The sequence below is a fragment of the Argentina silus genome (assembly GCF_951799395.1).
Source record: "Argentina silus genome assembly, chromosome: 15".
NCBI lineage: Eukaryota > Metazoa > Chordata > Actinopteri > Argentiniformes > Argentinidae > Argentina > Argentina silus.
The window spans coordinates 18,621,614-18,642,992 of NC_139669.1; the positions used below are offsets into that span (position 1 = coordinate 18,621,614).

The following is a 21,379-nucleotide window of genomic DNA, read 5'->3' on the forward strand; positions in this document are numbered from 1 at the left end:
GTTTGGCCATGGCTCGATTTAACACAGGTGCAGTGCAGATCCTCACTGTAGGATCATTCCTATAATCAAGCTGGAAGGAAGTGTCCATCTGACATCTTTCCTACCTACAAAGTGATGGATTGTAAATGTGATGAAATATACTATATAGGCAGTTGTCTCGCCTGTATTGCCTGATGGGTGGAGTAGTGGTAATAGGCTCAGGACAATGAGCAGGTCAAGTGCCATCAGGTGCACTGAAACATTCTGACCTTGAAAACAGCGATAATATTTCAGATACACCCCCTAGTGCCAGCGCCACCATTGGCAGTAAGACTGTATTACACTGTTAAAATTGCCTTCGAGTTTTACAAGCCACTCTGGTATCCTATAATGACAAGCATGACTGTAGGGCTTCGGACAACAAGAGTCACAATGCACAGGTAGTTGATACAGCTTGGAGGACAATATTGAAGAGTTGACAGCTACAATACATAAGAGCCTGTAGGCACAGGAATACAGCTAGAGTACATGAAGTAGCAGACGATATGACCTGTCAGCTGCTGTGACAAACAGCAGCCAACAGCATGAGGAAGCTTTAGCACTCATGGGTCTGTAAATGGGGTTGTTCCCACTCGGATTAAAATCGCTATTATTATAACCAGAGCTGGCCTTGGAGGCAGTGATGGTGTCCTTGGTTTTAGCCCTCTGGGCTGCCAGGCCACGACAGTGCAGGTAGACGTTGACAGGATGGATGAAGGCCAGCAGACTGAGAAGGACCAGGGCTATGTTCAACTGTAGGGAGATTGAGGGAGAGAGGAGTGGAAAGAGAGAGAGGGAAACGATAGGGTTACAACTACCACTGTCTCTACCATCACTTTAGTGATGGCCAAGTTGATGCTGTCTCTGGTGTGAATGGTAAATGTTACTGGGAGCTCTAATCAAGCTAGTGCTCTAGTGATGGTAACAGGTAGCTTCACTCACGTATAGCGGGTCCCCTCCCAGTATTCCTTTGATCAGGATGAAGCAGGGGTACTGCAGCAGGGCCACAAATGCAGACAGGGCGAACATCAAGCCGTAGAGCTTACCAAAGTGACAGGCAGGGAAACTAAACAGAGAGAGAGAGAACGATGGGACACAGGTGAGAGGGAGGTCATTGATCTACAGTGCAAAGGTATGAACCAGGTGTGACGGTCTATCCTGTTGAACCATGTATGTGTTTGCAAACAGCTGGTGTATATGATATGAGTGTTAACTGAGTGTACATATACGTACATATACATACGTAGTGTGTGTGTGTGAATCATATGATCTTTCCATTTTCATTTTCATTTCCTTCTTGAATATAAAGTGTATGTTTTTATTGTGATCTCTGCACATATCTCTCTACTCACATGATCATAATACATATTCAACTTTTCATCAATTCAACGTAAACTGTGTGTGTATGTGTGTGTGTGGGTAAGGTGTGTGGGGTAGGACCCAAGTGAGGGAATGCAGTTAAAAGGCAAAACCACTTTACTTTCATAATCCACAGAGTAGACAGGATCAGACTCAGGAAAATAATAAACAAAAGGGCTTAACTAAAACAACTAGAGCATTAGCGAACTTGTTCCTATGACATGACATCGAGGACCATGAGAGATAAATCATGAACTAGAATCAAGCTATCACACTGGGAGTTACAAAACACACAACTTAAATAGGAAGGTCATGTGGCCTGGGGTAGTCCAGTGGTCTAGCACCATGGTCTACTGCGCACACATATGCCCATGTTAGCATGGGCTAGAATCTGGCCCATGCCCTGCTAAAATACCCTCTCCTTACTTTCCTGTCTATCTCCACTATCTCTATCCAATGAAAAATATGAGTGGGACTGCCCCACAAAAAATAAAATAGGACGGTCATAATGAAAATAATAGGATGCACCTGTTGTGCCTGAGTAAGAGAGTTGGTCACTGTGACCCCCTAGTGTAGGTCTGCCTCCCACTCGGTCTCTCCTGCACACACAGATAGGATTAGCATTAGAGAACACAACGATGGACATTTCCTTCCTGTCCCCAGCACATGGTTTGGTGTGCGTATGTGAAGTGGTTTGGGGTGTGTTGTGTTGGGTTTTAGTGGTTGTACTGTAAGTGGATTGCTGGTACCTGAGGCCCTGGGCTTGCCCTTGTGTCTGTCCACAAACAGAGCCAATGAGGATAGAAGAGAATAAAACTCAACTGGGGTAAAGTGAAGATAGGCAAATTTAAATATGGCAAAGTTAGATACTGAGGCCTTCTCTGAACAATATTACCCAGCAGCTCAGAGGAGAACACTCAGTTTGTGTATTGTGTATTGTGTGTGTGTGTGTGTGTGTGTGTGTGTGGGGATGTTTTGTCCTTGATCAGTCGCTGTAGCATGGGGTTGAGTGTGCTTACGAACAGGTAGTCTCGCATCTACATGACAGACAGCCAGACCATATGAAACATGAAGAACTTGGACAGGAAACAGTCCCTGAAACTACGCTCCAGTGATGGCTAGTGCTCCTTGTGTCTGTCTCCTCATCGTTGTCTTACCCCTTGCCAACGAATATGAACATCGTGTTCTCTAGGACTGAGGAGGAGCACCAACAGCACGTCCGTCTGGTCCCCCAGCGACTCCTGGAGAACAGACTCTTCGTTAAGGCCGAGAAGTACCTATTCCATGCCGCCTCCGTGGAGTATCTTGGTCACATAGTCGAGAGGGTCCACCTTCGGGCGGACGGGAGAGGCGGTGGTGCAGTGGCCACAACAGTTGAACCGTCAGCAACTACGACCTTTCCTGGGCTTCGCGGGGTTCTACCGACGGTTCATCAGGGGATTCAGCCAGGTGGCCGCCCCACTAACCGCCCTCACCTCCACGCTCCGCCCGTTCTCCTAGACCACGGAGGCGGAGGCCGACTTCTCGACCTTGAAGGATCTGTTCACAGCAGTCCCGGTGCTCATGCACCTGGATCCTTCCCATCAGTTCTTTGTGGAGGTGGATGCGTCCTCGGGACTGTCCTCTCCCAGATGTCAGCGGAGGGCCAGAAACTCCACCCCTGTGCATTTTTCTCGCAGCATCTGACTCCAGCTGAGCAAAACTACGATGTAGGGAACCGGGAGCTGCTGGCAGTGTACGCAGCATTGGTGGAATGGAGACACTGGCTCGAGGGGGCCCAGCAGCCGTTTGTGGTTTTGCCGACCACAAGAATCTCATGTACATCCAGTCGACCAAGAGACGCCAGGCACGCTGGACCCTCTTCTTCACCCGCTTCGAGTTCACTATCTCCTACAGACCTGGCTCCAGCAACACCAAGGCCGACGCACTCTCCCAACTGGCACCGGAGGAGATGGCCCCGTCAATGCCAGGCACCATCCTTCCTCCCACCCGGGTGGTTGGCATCGTCACCTGGGCCATTGACTCCGTGGTCAGAGCGGCCCAGCGCACCCACCCCGGACCAGGACGCGGACCCCCCGGTCGTCTCTTCATTCCCACATCAGCAGCCCGATCCTGAATCCTGGAGTTGGGTCACGTCAGGCCACCCGAGAGTCGGCCGGAACCTCTCTTTCATCCGCCGGCGATTCTGGTGGCCCGCCATGGAGGCAAACACCAGGGAGTATGTCACCACCTGCACCATCTGCGCCCGGAGTAAGGCCTCTCACCAGCCCCCTGCCGGACTACTGCAGCCCCTTCCCATCCCTAGCCGTCCTTGGACTCACATCGCCTTGGATTTTGTCACCGGTCTACCCACCTCCCAGGGTAACACAGTTGTGCTCACCATCGTAGACTGGTTCTCCAAGGCCGTCCACTTCATTGCCCTCCCTAAGCTCCCCTCCTCCGCTGAAACTGCCGACCTGGTACTCCACGTTGTCCGTCTCCATGGCATTCCCCAGGACATCATTTCTGACCGTGGTCCCCAATTCACTTCCCGGGTGTGGCAGGCCTTCTGTAAGGGCATTGGGGCCACAGTCAGCCTCTCCTCCGGGTACCACCCCCAGACCAACGGCCAGATGGAGCCAACCAGTGCCTGGAATCGGTCCTCCATTGTGTCTCCTCCAGCCATCCCTCCACCTGGCGCCGACACCTACCCTGGGTGGAGTACGCCCACAAACACCATGGCCAGTAACGCCACGGGCATGTCTCCGTTCCAGTGTTCCCTGGGATACCAACCCCCCATGTTCCCCTGCCAGGAGGCAGAGGTGGCAGTTCCGTCCACCAGGATGCACCTCCGTTGGTGCCGGCGGGTCTGGAGGGCCGCTCGGGCCACTTTGGAGAAAACCACAGAGCGGTCCAGGCGCAGCGCCAACCCGCAAGCGCAGACCCGCCCCGACCTACCACCCTGGGCAGCGAGTTCGGCTGCAGGCTAAGGACCTCCATCTCCCCACAACCTCCCAGAAGCTCGCCCCCCGCTACTCCCCATCGACCAGATTATCAAACCCTCCGTAGTACGTCTTACCCTCCACGCATACAGGACTATTAATCCTGTCTTCCACGTGTCCCAGCTCTAGCCTGCAGTCTCCAGCCCCCTGTCTCCCCCTGTCTCTCCCTCCTCTGCCCCGAGTGCTAGACAACGGCGAACCCATGTCGACTGTGAGGGAGGTCCTGCTGGTCCGCCGTAGGGGTCACGGTTTCCAGTACCTCGTCGACTTGGAGGGCTACGGGCCTGAGGATTGAGACTGGGTCCGGCCTCCTACTTCGCGTACCCCTCCTTATTGGCCGACTTCTATTGGGCCCACCCAGACGCTCCAGGACGGTTGCCCGGTGTCTCCTGTAGGGAGGATGTCTACTGTTATGGTTCCCCCTCCTAACCAACCCTCTGGCACCACCTCGAGGCCGTGGCGGTCATCAGTGGAACGTCTTCCTCCCAGTCGACAGCGCAGCTGGACCCGATCCCCAATCAACGCCCTACTTAAACCCTACCTGAGCTTCAGTCCAGCGTCAGAATGTACTGTGACCATACGGTAACTTTTGTGTATCTTCGCAACTATGCTTCAGCCTTCCAGTGATTCCTAGTGCTCCTTGTGTCTGTCTCCTTGTCGTTGTCTTACCCCCTTGTCTCCTGTGTTTCTCCTGCAGTCCTGACCCCTTGGATCCCGCCCTCCCATGGACTTAGCCCCTTCGTCTCCTCGACCCTCTACCCCTGTCCCACGGACCTAGCCCCCTCCCAGTTCCCTCGGCTTCTTCCCCTCCCCTCACCTGATACTGGACATCCCCCTACCGACCCTGGACCGGCCCTCTACTACTCTCTGGATTACCCTTACTCTCCCCCTTCCCTTATCCCTTATTATTATTACTATTATTAAATACGCCTTTGGGCTAACCATTATTCTCCGCTCTCTGTGCCGTCATTGGTTCCACCCAAACGTCTCTGTGTAACAATTTGAGCCCAATTTGAGCTCTTGGCCAATTTTCAAAATTGACAATATCGTGCGCTTTGATGCGTTTGTATATCATCAGTCTGAGGAATAGATAACCATGATGGCACGAGAAACACACACGCAATTGCAAACACAGACACACACTTCTCTGCTTGTCTCTCAGACTGAAGTGGGCAGGATCAACAGTTCTCCCTCATATTCACCATCGCCAACAATTTCCTGCTGCTGCCCAACGGATTCAGGCTGATGAGAATGTGTGTCTGACACAACCTTTTTTATACAGTGTTGTTTCGAAAGATACCCTTGTGTGGCAGTTATTGCATGCAAAGTATTGTCCACCAAAAATGCACAGTTGACAGACGCTGTACAGAGCAACACCAGAGGATAGGAGCGGAGAAAGCGTGAGCATACCAAGAAGTGACTAGAGAGAGAAAACCTCCCACGCACCTCCCCCTCCGCCAAATGAAATAGGCTAATCTATATTTCGGGACACTTGCTTCACCCTGCCTTGCTTCAGCCGACGCAAAGTTAAATGGTTAAGAATCAGTCTTTGTCAGTGGGAGTTCATGCTTGATTCTTACTAGTTATAACTGTAGTAGTTGTCCATAGTGACCAGAGATAAAGAGCGAGAAGGCAGGGAGAAGAAAAAAGGGGGACAGCAACACCAGAGAATAGGAATGGAGAGAGAGAGTGAACATGCCAAAGAGAGACTAGATTTAGGAACAGAGAGAGAAAACCCACAGAACCTCGACACACCTCCCCCAAATGAAATAATCAGGTCTTGCTTCAGCCTGTGTGAGTCGTGGCATGAGTGGAGAATTAGGATTGATGAGCAGCATAGCAACAAAAAGTAGACAGAGAGAGAATTCAAAGTTTGGAATCTCAGAGGGTAGTACAGGAATGACTTTGAAAGGAGGTTGGGACATGCAGCAGTGAGAACATGCTTCAATGTTCGCGACCACAATAACCAAACAGCTCTACACATTCGAGTTCCATTCATCATTGGGGGGGCAGAAATGGGCAATTTTTCAATAGGTTTAAATTTCATAAGACAGAGCAGCCTATCAATACTGTATACCTTGGCTACAGTGAGAATAAACTGAGGCAGCTAGATGGTTTGCCCAACGCGCGTGCATGCGCAGTCAGACCTTCCCTTTTCTGCACAATATGATAAAAGTGCAGTTGAAAAGATGCATGGCCTGCTAAAAACTTAACTCACCACGATGATTAGTTAGGCAATTCTCTTTAGATATAGCCTACTCAAGAAGCGCCAATCCATGCACATGACAATTACTATTTTTGTGTCAGTGTGCTTCGCCATTGCACTCATGCTGTGGGAACTCCAAGGTAATCAATGCATTAATGTTCCAGCACATGGAAACGGGCCAACTATATCTCACCAATGTTGGTGGGCTAATCAAAGCACAGTTATATCACAAGCTTTCCTTTGACAGACCAGATCTTTTTTCTCAACAGTTCAATTGCCTTGATTGTTACGCACACGCACACACACAATCACACTATTTCACTCACATATTGTATTGATCTCTCAGACATTTCTATTATTTTTCATGACCTCAGATGATGATGATGATAATTCCACTCCTGTCTCTTCCTTCCTTTAGTTGCTGTTTGAGGCTGGGGTTTCTCTACGAGCATCCTTTCTCTTCTTGTCCGCGTATGCCGTCATACACTTGGTCAGGACCTTCCTACTGTTACCCAAGAAGCACATCCCTTACCCCCTCCCTGAGGGCTACACATATGGGTAAGCAGATCGCACAATGCCCTGAGGGCCCATCTGATCTCCCTCTCTGACCTGAATGAGTTCAAGTTTTTACCTCAACCCTAGTAGGTTTACTGGTTCCCTGGGGGCAGAACATTACATGTATGGTAGAAGTGCTTACTGCCCCAGTCCATTGTTCCCTAGGGGCAGAGAGTAAAATCACAAAAGGTGGAAAAAACTTCTTACTGCCCCAAAGGCAGAACTCAGAAGGGTAGATAGCCCATGGTTCCCCGGGGACAGAAAACTACAATCACCATGTTTCCCTGAGTGAAGACAACATCAAAAGTAGCTAGCTAGATTACCCACCAGATAACTAACTATACACCTTAGTGTTAATTTTTGTCTGGATAGTTAGCTAACAACTCATCAAAAACAAATCAGATAGAGGAGGAATCATGGTACCATCTGTACAGATGGTGTGCTTGATTGACATTGCCTTTGTCATGGTCTGCCACAAGCATGACAGTAGCACCTTCCTCCTCTCCCTCCTCCCCTCCAGCATTTGTGGGAATCTCCACTTGAACAACCTGTTTGTAGTACAACTCCCGACTTGGTGGACATTGTTGTAGTGAAGAATACACACTAGTGTGGCGTTACCAAGAGTAAATTTGTGTACATATTGGTTTCACCATTGAGAAATTACAACACTTTTTATGCATAATTCCCCTAATTCAGTGACCTCACACCCACCCCCCCCCACACACACACACACACACACACACACACACACACATCTCTGAGACGGCAGTGGCCAGTTTGAACAGTTGTCCCTCATCTTAACCATCGCCAACTACTTCCTGCTGCTGCCCAACGGCTTCAGGCTGATGGGAATGTGAGTCTGACACAACCTTGTTTATACAGTGTTGTTTAGAAAGATTCCGTTGTGTGAACCAAAAGAAATGCACAGTTGACAGTTGCTCTACAGAGCAACGGCAGAGGATAGGACTGGAGAAAGAGGGAGCATACCAAGAAGAGACTAGATTTAGAGCGAGAAAACCAGTGCCCACCACGCACCTCCCCTTCCGCCAAATGAAATAGGCTAATCTATATTTCGGGACACTTGCTCCACCCTGCCTTGCTTCAGCCTACGCAAAGTTAAATGGTTAAGAATCAGTCTTTGTCAGTGGGAGTTCATGCTTGATTCTTACTAGTTATAACTGTAGTAGTTGTCCATAGTGACCAGAGATAAAGGGAGAGAAGGCAGGGAGACGAAAAAGGGGTAGAGCAACACCAGGGGATAGGAATGGAGAGAGAGAGTGAACATGCTGAGGAGAAACTAGATTTAAGAACAGAGAGAGAAAACCAGTGCCACCCACAGAACCCCCGACACACCTCCCCCTCCCCCAAATGAAATAATTAGGTCTAAAACAATTTTTTTATGATGTATGTAATGCGATTCTGTGTTTGTAAAGAGTAAGACAATTTTAATGAGAAGAGGAATGTTACAGCATACAAATGTTACAAGTTGTCTCTGAATGCAATGGCTTGTGCATTTCTAAGATAATCTAAAGGCCTAATAATATATATTTTTCCTATTGCGCCAACATTTTGGTGCGACCGAATGACCTTTGAGTTTCATGTTGTTCCTTTGACAGGATGAACTGTGGACAGATGGAGACCGTCAGCCCAGAGCCAGCAGCAGTCAATGGCAGCATGCAGGACAATACTGTGACCGAGATCACACATTGTATCAACGAGAACACAAAAAAGGAAGGTGTGTGTGTGGATTCATATAATTTCGATCATTATTATTGGCAAAGTTGCACAGCTAGCTGTTTACATTTAAGATCTTTTATTTTTTATTTTAGTCAGTTTGTACACACTCTTACATTATCCATCCACATAAACAGAGAAGAGCCGAGACTAAGCCGGGTGACCACTAGGTCCTTGTAGAGATGGCAGTGCCAAGCGGCCAGCAGAGGTGGAAAAACTGAGAGATTGTGCTAGGGTTTGGGGACTGATCATTGTTTGCAGATAGGGAGGTACTGTCCCCTTTACTGCCCTCGAGGTGAGCACCAGGGTTTTGAATCTAATGTGAGCTCCTACTGGGAGCCAGTGAAGGGTGCGGAGCAGGGGGTGACATGGGAGAATGAGATTTTGGGAGATTGAACACTGAGCTGCAGAGGTCTGATGGCGGGAGATTGAACGTACATTCTGGCGAGCCATCGCTGAGATGTTAACCACACAGGACAGTTGGTTGTCCAGGATCACCCCAAGATTCTTGGCTGTCTGGGAGGGGGGGCATAGTGGAGTTCTCAACAGTGATGGAAAAGTCTTGGAGTGAGCAGGCTTTCCCAGGGAGGAAGAGCAGTTCTGTCTAGGAAGAGCAGCTCCAGGTGTTGATCTGGGAATATTAGCAATGTTGTATGTGTTATCAAAGTTGATTTGACACTAAGCTACCAGTAACCTTTACCATTCACATACTACAGTGCCATAACAATTACTTTATCTCTCTTTTTCTCTCAGACTGTAGTTTCCGGGACTGTTTTCTGTCCAAGTTTTACATGTTTCACCTGATCTGGCTGTCTGTGATGCAGCTCCGACACTACCTGTTCGTAGGCACAATCAACCCCATGCTACAGCAACTTACCGAGGATGAAACATCCCTGGGTAACCACACACACACACACACACACAGTGTCGTATTTAGATTCGCCTTTCTTCTATTGACTCGAGTTGACTTTTTATTCCCTTTTTTCTTACCCTGTCCTCATTGGCTCTGTTTGTCCCTCCAGTGAGCACGTACATCAATGGGTTTGCAGTGACCCAGCTGTGTGGGGTCCTGTTTGCCCCTTTGAATGGCCTGATCATGGACCGACACAAGGGCAAGGCCAGGGCCCCAGGTACCAACCATACACCTAGCGTACAACCACTAAAACCCAACACAACACACACACCAAACAACTTCACACACATACACACAAAACCACTTCACACACATACACCAAACCGTGTGTGTGTGTGTTGGGGACAGGGGGTGTAAGGGAGGAAATGGCCATGATTGTGTTCTATAATGCTAATCCTGTGTGTGTGTGTGTGTGTGTGCAGGAGAGAGCGAGCGGGAGGCAGACCTGCGGTCATTGGTGCTCTCTCTGTCTCTGACGGCGGTGCAGTGCGTCCTGTTCTCCATCTGTGCCGCCACGCCCGTCCTCCCTGTGCAGTGCCTCACCTTCATACTGCAGGTCATCAACCGCTCCTTCCTCTATGGAGGCAACGCCACCTTCGTCAGTATTGCGTAAGTTACATACACACACACACACACACACAGTTCATGTTGAATTGATGTAAAGTTAAATATCTGACAAGCACTTCTGGACATTAGATCCATCTCTACTTGCCACAACTTTGACCCACCTCATCTAGATCCAGCTGTACTGCTGGCCTCCGGCTCACTTGGAATTCTGCCGGGCAAGCGACGTCGACACAAACAACAGAGGGGGTGTCGAGCCAGGATTCTAGTTAGGCTGAGACGCTGTGTGAACTGTCCCCCCCAAGCCCCCCCCCCCTCAGCTAAACTAACATTACCTCAATTGTGTTACTCAATCATACAGTAATACAATAACCCAAAACATACTGCCATGGCAACTGCTGTACAGAGGTTTTCAGGACAAAAGAGTGGAAAGTTCTTGACTGTCCAAGTCATTCTTCAGATTTAAATCCAATTTCACATGCATTTGAATTCAACATTTTAGGTGAAAAGACCTCAAAACAAACAACAACTGAAGATGCCTACAGTACAGGCCTGGCAGAGCATCACCAGAGAACACACCCAGTGTCTGGTGGGGTCAAAGAGTCGCAGGGAGACTATGCATACAATTTTGGACTTTCTGAATGGTGAAATGAATATGTACACAAATACCATTAAATAAAATCTCTCTCTGTCTGTAGTTTCCCTGGCTGTCACTTTGGTAAGCTCTTCGGCTTGATGTTGGCCCTGTCTGGATTTGTGGCCCTTTTTTTTTTTTTTTTTTCACTTTTGTTCCATGGATGTACCTGTGTTTCCCTGTGACTACTTAGGTAAAGTTACGTTTGATTTTGGCAACTCTGAGTCCATAGACTCAGCAGTCAGCAGGCAATTTATGATTAGTAATAAAACATGTATTGATTTAACATAATGGAGAGTACATGTTTCAGTAAAGAAGCTGAACACAAAATTGTTAGCATGATAACTCAAGAGGGTTACAAACACTGTACACAAATTTACAATTATCGAGTGTCATCAACACACTGAATGGCTAATGGAAAATGTAACTATAAATAAACTGATGTTTACATATGTGTGGGGGGACATGCAACGTTCGGCCTGTAGAGGGAGCTACCGGACCGTGGCCAGGGTGACGGAGGCGAGGTTTTGTTGCGTAGCTGTTGCGAATGAAGCCTCGCTAACCAAAGGGTTTAAGATGTGTGTGCCTCGGCTGTCGGGTAGAGAGGACGACTAAAAAGTCGCCGAGCGTTTTGAAGGGCTGGAAAGCCAGAGACTCTAAAATAATAAAATCTTAATAAACGGGACCATTCCCTCAACACCACACTGCGTCCGCCTCTGTGTACACAAGGATCTCGTTACAATATGTTAATGTTGGATGTTCCTCTCTTGAAATTGACACATTTGCCAGAGATAAACCAGATTTAATTGTTGAATCTTTGCATTATGTCAGAGGTTGCATTTCAGCAAAATACAGTTTGAGCAGAGACACTGCCTGCCCAAAGCCTGCTTCTCTGAGCATATTGAATGTTGATGAGAGTCCAGTCTATTTCCATCTACAGACCTGACTGACGGTGGAGAGGAAGAACCCCAGTCGTACCTGACATTTATACATAGATCCTAATCTAACATCATAAAGATGAATTCTGATATCTCTCTGTGTTCTTGTTAGTATGGTTGATGTCTCTCTCATCATGATCTCTTCATAAAGATAGATCAGCTTTCACAATATCTGATGTTTCTCCAAATATGAAGTTATGTTACTGTAACTAATTACATATTTGCTTTCATGGTCGATTGGTTTCTGTCATACTGTGTTTTTTCCCTTACATTCACTGATATGAGAGCGCTAGGTAGGTGGAAGCAGTTTGTGAAGTAGTTTGACACATACTGTATGCTATAGGCATATTTACTTCAAGAAACCAACCAACACATGTCATCCCATAAGGACTCCTACAGGCCTACAGACAGTGAATAGGATCTGATGTGGCTTCTGCTCAACTCATCAGTAATACATTGACTTTGTACCCAGGCCATCATGCCTTGCATTACACTACAAAATCACTTCACTTGTGGCCTAGAGGGAGGAGAACCCAACTGAGGTAGGCATTTGTCATCATTTGAACTTGACAAATCACATGAGTGCAAAGTGTTTCTTCAAAAGGACGAGTGTGGGGGGACATGCAGCGTTCGGCCTGTAGAGGGAGCTACAGGACCGTGGCTGGGGTTGTGTCGGCGAGACTTTGTTGCACACCTGCTGCAAATGAAGTCTCGTCGGCGAATGTTTAAGATGTGTGTGCTTCTGCCATTTCAGTAGCGAAGCTAGGAGAAGGCGAGGTGAGCTGGGAACGGCGGCACGACACAGAAGTAGAGACTTATCGAGGAGGCTGGAAAGCCCAAGCCGAGAGAGAGAGACGTATCGACGAGGCTGGAAAGCCCAAGCAGTGTTGATCTTTTTGTTTTGTAATAAACGGGAGCGATTCCCTACCCGCGACCTTGCGTCTGCCTCTGTGTACAAACGGACTTTACCACATTTGGCGCCCAACGTGGGGCACAGAGGGAAGGCGGAATGGAGGCGCTAACAGCGGCGATGTCGAGGATAGCGCTTGTCCTCGAGCAGCAGACGGCCCTGCAGCAGACCCAGCAGGTAACGCTGGAGGAACTAACGGCGGCGAGGATCGCGGACAGTGCCCTCCTCCAGGACTTCACCAGGGTCGGCGGGCCGGCGCCGGGGACCGGAGCGGCACCAGGTCCCCCCAAGGTCCAGCTACAGAAGATGGGGGACCTGGACGACCCAGAGGCGTTCCTCGCGGTGTTCGAGGGGACGGCAAGGATCTCGGGGTGGCCGGACCGAGAGTGGGCCTACCATCTGCTGCCCCTCCTGTCAGGGGAGGCGCAGCTCGCGGCCCACAGTTTGCCGGCGGCCGCCCAACGGGATTACACGTCCCTGGCCCGGGCGATTCGGGACCGCCTGGGCCTGACACCGGAGCAACACCGGCGCCGGTTTCGGGCCATGACAATGGAGGAGGGGTGCCGGCCCTTCGCCTACGCCCAGCGGCTGGGGGACAGCGCATGGCGGTGGCTGGACCCCGAGAACAACTCGGCGGAGGAGGTCGGGAACCGGGTGGTAATGGAGCAGTTCCTCGCGGGGCTCCCGTCCAGTACCACCGCCCCCAGGACCTCAAGACCGCCGTGGGACTGGCCGAGGACCATCTCTCTCGCGGGGGCCACAACGACCAACCCCGGCCCCGCGGCGGGGGGGGGGGGGGGGTGACGCCCAGGAGGAGCCGAGGGAGCAGAAGGAGAGAGGCCGGCGCCCGCCCCAAGGTCGAGATGGCAGGGGCGCACCTATCCAGAACCGACCCCGGCCCCACAGGGAGCACCTCGAGCGACAGGGGGGGTGTGTTGGCGGTGCGGACGGCCGGGCCACGTGCAGGCCGAGTGTCAGGCGATGGACGCGGGACAGGTCGTCCGCATCGGCGACATACCGCGCCCTCCCCCCGGACCAGGAGCGGCGTATCGTATTCCGGTAAGGATACAACATGATACGCACCAGGCATTCTTGGATTCGGGCTGCATGCAGTCCATGATCCAGGAGCGCCTGGTTCGGCCGGGGGCATTGTTGAAGGCATCGAGGGTGCAGGTGAGGTGTGTGCATGGGGACATTCACGAATATCCGGTGGTCGCTATCGAAATTCATTTTGAGGGGAAAAACCATAGTGTACAGGCGGCGGTTAGCCCACGCCTCACGCATCCCCTGATTCTAGGTGTGGATTGGGAGGGGTTTCCTCAAGCGGTAAAGAGGGCTACCGGGATGCGTGCACGACAGCTAGGGAGGTGTGTGGCGTGTAATGTGCTCTGTGCCGAGGCGGCGCCTCGCGACACTGCCGGGGAGCCGGAGCCGGCGGGGGCGCCTCACCCCGAGACTTCCCCGCCGAACTATCCGCTGCTAGGCGACTTCCCCCTCGAGCAGTCTCGTGACGAGACCCTAAGATCAGCCTTTGACCAAGTGATAGCAATTGATGGTACTTTGATACGGCCAGACACGGTGCGCGCCCACCCCTATTTTGCGATTATCAGCGACAGGTTATATCAAGTAAGTCGTGACTCACATAGTCAGGAGGAAGTAACCCAGTTGTTGGTTCCCCGCAGCCGCCGCGAAATGGTCTTCCAGGCGGCTCATTTCAACCCCATGGCGGGCCATCTAGGGTATGACAAAACACTGCACCGTATAATGGCTCGATTTTATTGGCCGGGGATTCGGGCAGAGGTGCGTAGGTGGTGCGCTTCCTGTCGGGAATGTCAGTTAGTAAATCCCCCGGCCATTCCACGGGCCACCTTGCGGCCCTTACCATTGGTCGAGAACCCGTTCGACCGCATTGCGATGGATATTATCGGGCCATTTGACCGAAGCACACAGGGTTATCGATTTATGTTGGACTTGATAGATTACGCCACCCGATACCCCGAGGCAATACCTCTGCGCAATATCTCTGCCAGGAGTGTAGCGCAAGCATTGTTTCAAGTCATCTCCCGCGTGGGAATCCCGAAAGAGATTCTCACCGATCAGGGCACTAATTTTATGTCACGCACCCTCAAGGAACTGTATGGCTTGTTGAACATCAAGGCGATTCGAACCAGTGTTTACCACCCGGCCACTGACGGCCTTTGTGAGCGGTTCAATCGGACCTTGAAGTCAATGATCCGGAATTTTGTCCACGAGGATAGTCGGAATTGGCATAAATGGCTAGATCCCCTGTTGTTTGCGGTGCGGGAAGTTCCCCAAGCTTCCACCGGGTTTTCCCCGTTTGAATTACTCTACGGGCGTAAGCCCCGGGGTGTCCTAGACCTGCTTAAAGAAAATTGGGAGGAAGGGTCTAGCGACAGTAAGAGTGAGATCCAGTACGTCCTCGACTTGTGCACAAAGCTCCACGCCCTAGGGGCTATCTCACGTGAGCATTTGCTGCAAGCCCAGGAGCGTCAGAAACGCCTGTATGACAGGGGGACTACCCTACGAGAGTTTACACCGGGAGACAAGGTGCTCGTACTGTTACCCACCTCCAGCACGAAATTACTCGCGAAGTGGCAAGGGCCGTTTGTGGTCACACGTCGCATGGGGGACGTGGATTATGAGGTTGTACGCTCGGACCGGGGGGATAGCTTGCAGGTGTATCATGTCAATCTCCTAAAAAAATGGAACGACGTGGTCACGGTTGCTCTGGCTACTGTAATTCCGGAGAGAGAGGAGTTCGGTCCGGAAGTCCCAAAATCGAAAATTAGCACTCCGGTCGATATTGATAACCATCTCTCTGCTAGCCAGGCCGCGGACGTTGCAGATTTGCAGCTTAAGTTCGCGGACGTGTTCTCTCCCCTGCCCGGTCGGACTACGCTCATCGACCACCATATAGAAACGCAGCCGGGTTTAACGGTGCGCACGCGTCCCTATAGGTTGCCGGTGCACAAACGAAACGTTGTGTGCACGGAGTTGGAAGCCATGCTGGAGCTGGGTGTGGTCGAGGAGTCCCGCAGTGATTGGTGTAGCCCCATCGTGCTTGTCAACAAGCCAGATGGGGCTATACGGTTCTGTGTGGATTATAGACGGGTTAATGCGGTCTCCAAGTTCGATGCATATCCGATGCCCCGGGTCGACGAGCTCTTGGACCGGCTTGGTACGGCCAGGTACTTCACGACATTGGATTGCACGAAGGGATACTGGCAGATTCCACTCTCGCCGGTGTCCCGGGAGAAAACGGCATTCTCCACTCCGCTCGGGTTATTCCAGTTCACCGTGCTCCCTTTCGGGTTGTTCGGAGCCCCAGCCACTTTTCAGCGCCTCATGGACCGTATTCTGCGGCCGCACTCTGCCTATGCTGCGGCCTACCTAGACGACATTGTCATTCACAGTGACACCTGGCCGCAGCATGTGCGGAGTGTGGCTGCTGTTTTGCGGTCCCTGAGGCAGGTGGGGCTGACGGCCAACCCGAAAAAGTGCGTGATCGGGCGGAGGGAGATCCGGTATCTGGGGTACCACTTGGGACGGGCGGAGGTGCGACCGCAGATTGAAAAGACTGCGGCCATCGCCGCCTCTCCCCGGCACAAGACAAAGAAGGAGGTGAGGGCCTTCCTGGGGCTGGCGGGATATTACCGGCAGTTCGTACCAGGGTTTTCAGAGCTGGCCAGTCCCTTGACGGACCTCACCCGGAAGGGTGCCCCGGATCCGGTCCAATGGTCGGGCCAGTGCCAGGGGTCGTTCGAGGCCCTTAAGGGGGCTCTTTGTGGAGAAACGGTCCTGTATGCGCCTGATTTTAACCTCCCTTTCTCCCTACAGACGGACGCGTCGGATAGAGGGCTGGGAGCAGTACTGACCCAGCGCGTGGAGGGGGCCGACCGGCCGGTGCTGTACCTGAGCCGCAAGCTGTTGGAGAAGGAGTGCCTGGCCATCAAGTGGGCGGTCGGCACTCTCCGCTACTACCTGCTGGGTCGCGCCTTCACCCTCTATTCCGACCATGCCCCCCTCCAGTGACTCCACCGCATGAAGGCTGTAAACGCGAGGATCACCCGGTGGTACCTCGCGTTGCAGCCCTTCAACTTTTCCGTCGTGCACAGACCGGGGGCGCAGATGGTCGTGGCAGACTTCCTCTCCCGTGCGGGGGGGGGGGGGAGTAGGTCGTCGGCCGTCGGGTCGTCGGCCTGTGTCGGGCGGTGGGGGTATGTGGGGGGACATGCAGCGTTCGGCCTGTAGAGGGAGCTACAGGACCGTGGCCGGGGTAGTGTCGGCGAGACTTTGTTGCACACCTGCTGCAAATGAAGTCTCGTCGGCGAATGTTTAAGATGTGTGTGCTTCTGCCATTTCAGGAGCGAAGCTAGGAGAAGGCGAGGTGAGCTGGGAACGGCGGCACGACACAGAAGTAGAGACTTATCGAGGAGGCTGGAAAGCCCAAGCTGAGAGAGAGAGACGTATCGACGAGGCTGGAAAGCCCAAGCAGTGTTGATCTTTTTGTTTTGTAATAAACGGGAGCGATTCCCTACCCGCGACCTTGCGTCTGCCTCTGTGTACAAACGGACTTTACCACAACGAGCTTCAGAACCCTCACACAGGTGGGAAGCAGCAAAGAGAGGGGGAGGTACATGGGGGGTTTTGAGGGAGGGACTGGTTGGGAGAATAACCAATGACTATGCGCCGCTTGCTTTGGACGGTGCTCCTGTTCAGGGAATGAAGGCCATGTAAGGCCAATAAATTTGATCAATGATCATACTAATCAACAGGTTTGTCTCGTCATCATATGGATACAATGAATAAGGGGCCTCACTCCCAGTTTCAGGTCACCACACCTTTGGGGTCTCTTGTATAAAATATGTGTCTCTCAAACATGTAGTTGTTGTTGAACTGCCTTTCATTACCTGGTATACTCGGTGTACCGTACATTACTATTTTGGACAATAGACTTGGCCAATAGACTTGTTACTTGACAAACCGCTTTTGGAACTGCAAGACATTTTATTTCACGGGTGAAATTCTTACAGCCAGTCAACAAGTGAGTGATGAGACTCGTGAGATTGGTAAGACTGCAGATGCATTCAGGAGATAGGAGTGTGTAGGGGTGGGGCGAATGGGTGGAAGGAAGGGCTACAGTCTAAAGAATGAGCGAGAAAGTCAGAGGGAGGAGGACTTGTTTGTAAGAGTGGCAGGAGGAGATTCTTCTGAACTGTGAGTAGTCGGCTGGCTGTTTGTTTCCATGCAAATAAATGTTGCAAATGGGGTAGTTTGTGTGCAATATTGGTTTGTGTGTAGTTTCTTTATGATGAAATGACAAATGTTGATTTGTTTGTACTTTCTATTATGTATTTGCACAACTATTTGCATGTTCCTGAGTGCCATGGGCAGTTATTAATCAACTCAGAAAGGCAATGTTTGTCATTAAATCATTACATTCAGGAAAGACTCTTTGAGATCTGAAGACACTTCAGAGGAAGAGAAAGAGGAGGTGATTCCACAAGGAAAGCTTTAGGAGATTAAGCTAAAGGAAGAGTGACATCTAGGCGCTGTGTGTGTGTGGGGGGGGGCATGCTGGTGTGTGAGGGCGGGGTAGGGGTGCGGCGCTGGCTGACCCTAGCCACGGGGCTGCTGGAATGCCTATGTTTTGCGGGAGCCCTGTTCGGCTGGGCCTCCCTGGTGTTCGTCCTGAAGACGGAGGGCTATTTCAGCTACCTGTGTGTGAACGCCACAGAGGTCAACAGCACACAGGTCCTAGGTCAGTGACCTCACCACACACCCACACTCACTGACTCACTCACTCACTCTGTCATTCATAACAAAAAACTCTTTCTCTCAGACTGCAGTGGGCAGGATGAACAGTTCTCCCTCATCTTCACCATCGCCACATTCCTGAACAACTTCCTGCTGCTGCCCAGCGGCTTCATCTTTGACCACTTTGGCACCACGGTGCTCAGGCTGATGGCAATGTGAGTCTGACACAACTTTGTTCATAAAGACCTAATCAAGCTTGTTTATCTAGTGACCATTGTGTTAATAACTAAAAAGTTTAATAAGTTGACAGTTTTCAATATCTCCCTGAGACAACATGTCCTGGTGCAATTTTTATGAAGCCTGCAGTCACAACACTAGTATGACTAAAGTTACGCATTGTCTCCTGCTTGATTGATGGAATCATCTCATGGAGACGTCAGGTTTTGTTAAAATGCTGTGAGGAATTTGTTTTGACCTATTCATACCATCTGTACAGATGATTTGCTTGATTTGTTGTCTCAAGCATCCTTTATCTGATGGAGACTTCAGGCAACTTTTGTTAGAATGCCATTAAGGAGTTTGTTTTGGCCTAATCTCGGATCCCATAATCTCATCTCTTGGTTGACTTTGACAGAGAGAGAATTCAAAGTTTGGATTCTCAGAGGGTAGTACAGGAATGACTTTGAATGGAGGTTGGGACATGCAGCAGTAAGAACATGCTTCAATGTTCGCGACCACAATAACCAAACAGCTCTACACATAGGCGCCGAGTTCCATTCATCATTGGGGGGGGGCAGAAACGGGCAGTTTTTCAATAGGTCTACATTTCATAAGACAGAGCAGCCTGTCAATACTGTATACCTCGGCTACAGTGAGAATAAACTGAGGCAGCTAGATGGTTTCCCCAACGCGCCTGCATGCTCAGTCAGACCTTCCCTTTTCTGCACAATATGATAAAAGTGCAGTTGAAAAGACGCGTGGCCTGCTAAAAGCTTAACTCACCACGATGATTAGTTAGGCAATTCTCTAAAGATAGCCTACTCAAGAAGCGCCAATCCATGCACATGACAATTACTATTATTGTGTCAGTGTGCTTCGCCATTGCACTCAGCGCACGCTGTGGGAACTCCAAGGTAATCAATGCATGTCACGCCTGAGGTTGCTGTCTGGTGACTCTGGCGCCCACCTCTGGCTATACGGGTCAGTGGCCTCCCAATCGACCCTGAATCGTCACACCTGTGTGTTCTGTCCCCTGTTTGTATATCTAGCCTGTGTGTTCCCCATGTATTTATCTGAGATTCTTCCTGTCTGCTTCACCAGTCTCAGTGATGATCCCGTCCTCCGTATTATTCCACTTGTTAAGTGTGTACCTTTTGTTAACGGAGCTCGTTTTCTCCACCCTTGTTTTGCCGTTTGGTCCCCGTGTTTGTTTGTACCCCATTCCCCACTTATCTCTCCGCACTTGGGTCCACCACACTACCACCCACCCTAACAATGCATTAATGTTCCAGCACATGGAAACGGGCCAACTATATCTCACCAGTGTTAGTGGGCTAATCAAAGCACAGTTATATCACAGGCTTTCCTTTGACAGACCAGATCTCTTTTCTCAACAGTTCAATTGCGTTGATTGTTGATTTGTCACAGCCTAATATTGTATTGTTGTTGTCTGGTTGTTTTAACTTCCTCTACAGATCACTGTACACCACTGGTAACTTGTTAGTAGCCTTCTCCAGTGCAAGTAAAAACCTTCCCTTATCTTCAATACTGTTTAGTATGTACCCCAACATTTTGAGATCATGATGATGACGTAACATGGTCAGACACCATGGAGTTTTAAGATGTACTAAAGCTTTCTGCTTTGTCTGTCAGCTCTGTCTGCCCTTCTCTACCCGGCACTCTCCTTCATTGCGGTCGGTGGCGTCTTGCTTCTGGTCTCCAACATACAGGTAGGCCCAGTCGCCACTGAACCCAGGGTGTTACCATAGCTACCCCCAAGGTGTTCTTTATGAGGTTCTATCATGATCTCTGTCTCCTACATAAACATAGGCTGGAGAGCTACATAAACATAGGCTGGAGTCCTCAGGCTAGAGAGCTTATTTCCTCAAACAAAGATCAATATGTTGGTCGAATTACTACTAAGAACTATCAAAGTGCAAACGTAATCTGAGGTTTGAGCCCAATTTGTGCTCTAGGCCGATTTTCAAAATTCACAATATTGTGCGCAAACACCTCTGGAGATGGAGAACGCTTTGATACGTTTGTATGTCATCAGTCTGAGGAATAGATAACCATGATGGCACGAGAAACACACACTCAAATGCAAACACACACATACTCACTTACACACACACACACACACGGTAAACTGCTCTCTCTCTTCCTGTAGGTTGGAAACCTGTTTTGCTCCCATCGCTCCACCATCATCACTCTGTACAATGGAGCCTTCGACTCCTCTTCTGCCCTCTTCTTCATCATCAAGGTAAGAGTAAGACACACACACATGCACACGCACAATCACACTATTTCACTCACATATTGTATTGATCTCTCAGACATTTCTATTATTTTTCATGACCTCAGATGATGATGATAATAATTCCACTCCTGTCTCTTCCTTCCTTTAGTTGCTGTTTGAGGCTGGGGTTTCTCTCCGAGCATCCTTTCTCTTCTTGTCCGCGTATGCCGTCATACACTTGGTCAGGACCTTCCTACTGTTACCCAAGAAGCACATCCCTTACCCCCTCCCTGAGGGCTACACATATGGGTAAGCAGATCCCACAATGCCT

General features: G+C 50.3%; 3 protein-coding genes across 3 annotated transcripts in view; 2 read left to right on the forward strand and 1 right to left on the reverse strand.

Annotated features, from left to right (window-relative positions):
* Positions 1-454: 454 nt before the first annotated feature.
* Positions 455-21,379, reverse strand: part of LOC310816446 (large neutral amino acids transporter small subunit 4-like) — a 48,983-nt gene continuing 28,058 nt past the window's right edge. The window contains exons 2-3 of the mRNA XM_083686649.1: positions 961-1,084; positions 455-771 (exon numbers count right to left, since the gene is read on the reverse strand). Coding sequence (XP_083542775.1) covers positions 499-771; positions 961-1,047 — 360 coding nt within the window. The 5' untranslated portion in view covers positions 1,048-1,084 and the 3' untranslated portion in view covers positions 455-498. The remainder of the gene's footprint in view (positions 772-960; positions 1,085-21,379) is intronic.
* Positions 4,923-10,379, forward strand: LOC310816115 (equilibrative nucleobase transporter 1-like; the record flags this gene model as incomplete). The annotated part of the gene is made up of 6 exons (XM_083686121.1): positions 4,923-4,940; positions 6,983-7,122; positions 8,736-8,854; positions 9,607-9,750; positions 9,876-9,983; positions 10,189-10,379. The coding sequence occupies 6 exons, from the start codon at positions 4,923-4,925 to the stop codon at positions 10,377-10,379; spliced, it is 720 nt and encodes a 239-aa protein (XP_083542247.1).
* Positions 18,408-21,361, forward strand: LOC310816116 (equilibrative nucleobase transporter 1-like; the record flags this gene model as incomplete). Its single annotated transcript, XM_083686122.1, has 6 exons — positions 18,408-18,594; positions 18,676-18,805; positions 20,285-20,331; positions 20,463-20,539; positions 20,980-21,072; positions 21,218-21,361. The coding sequence occupies 6 exons, from the start codon at positions 18,408-18,410 to the stop codon at positions 21,359-21,361; spliced, it is 678 nt and encodes a 225-aa protein (XP_083542248.1).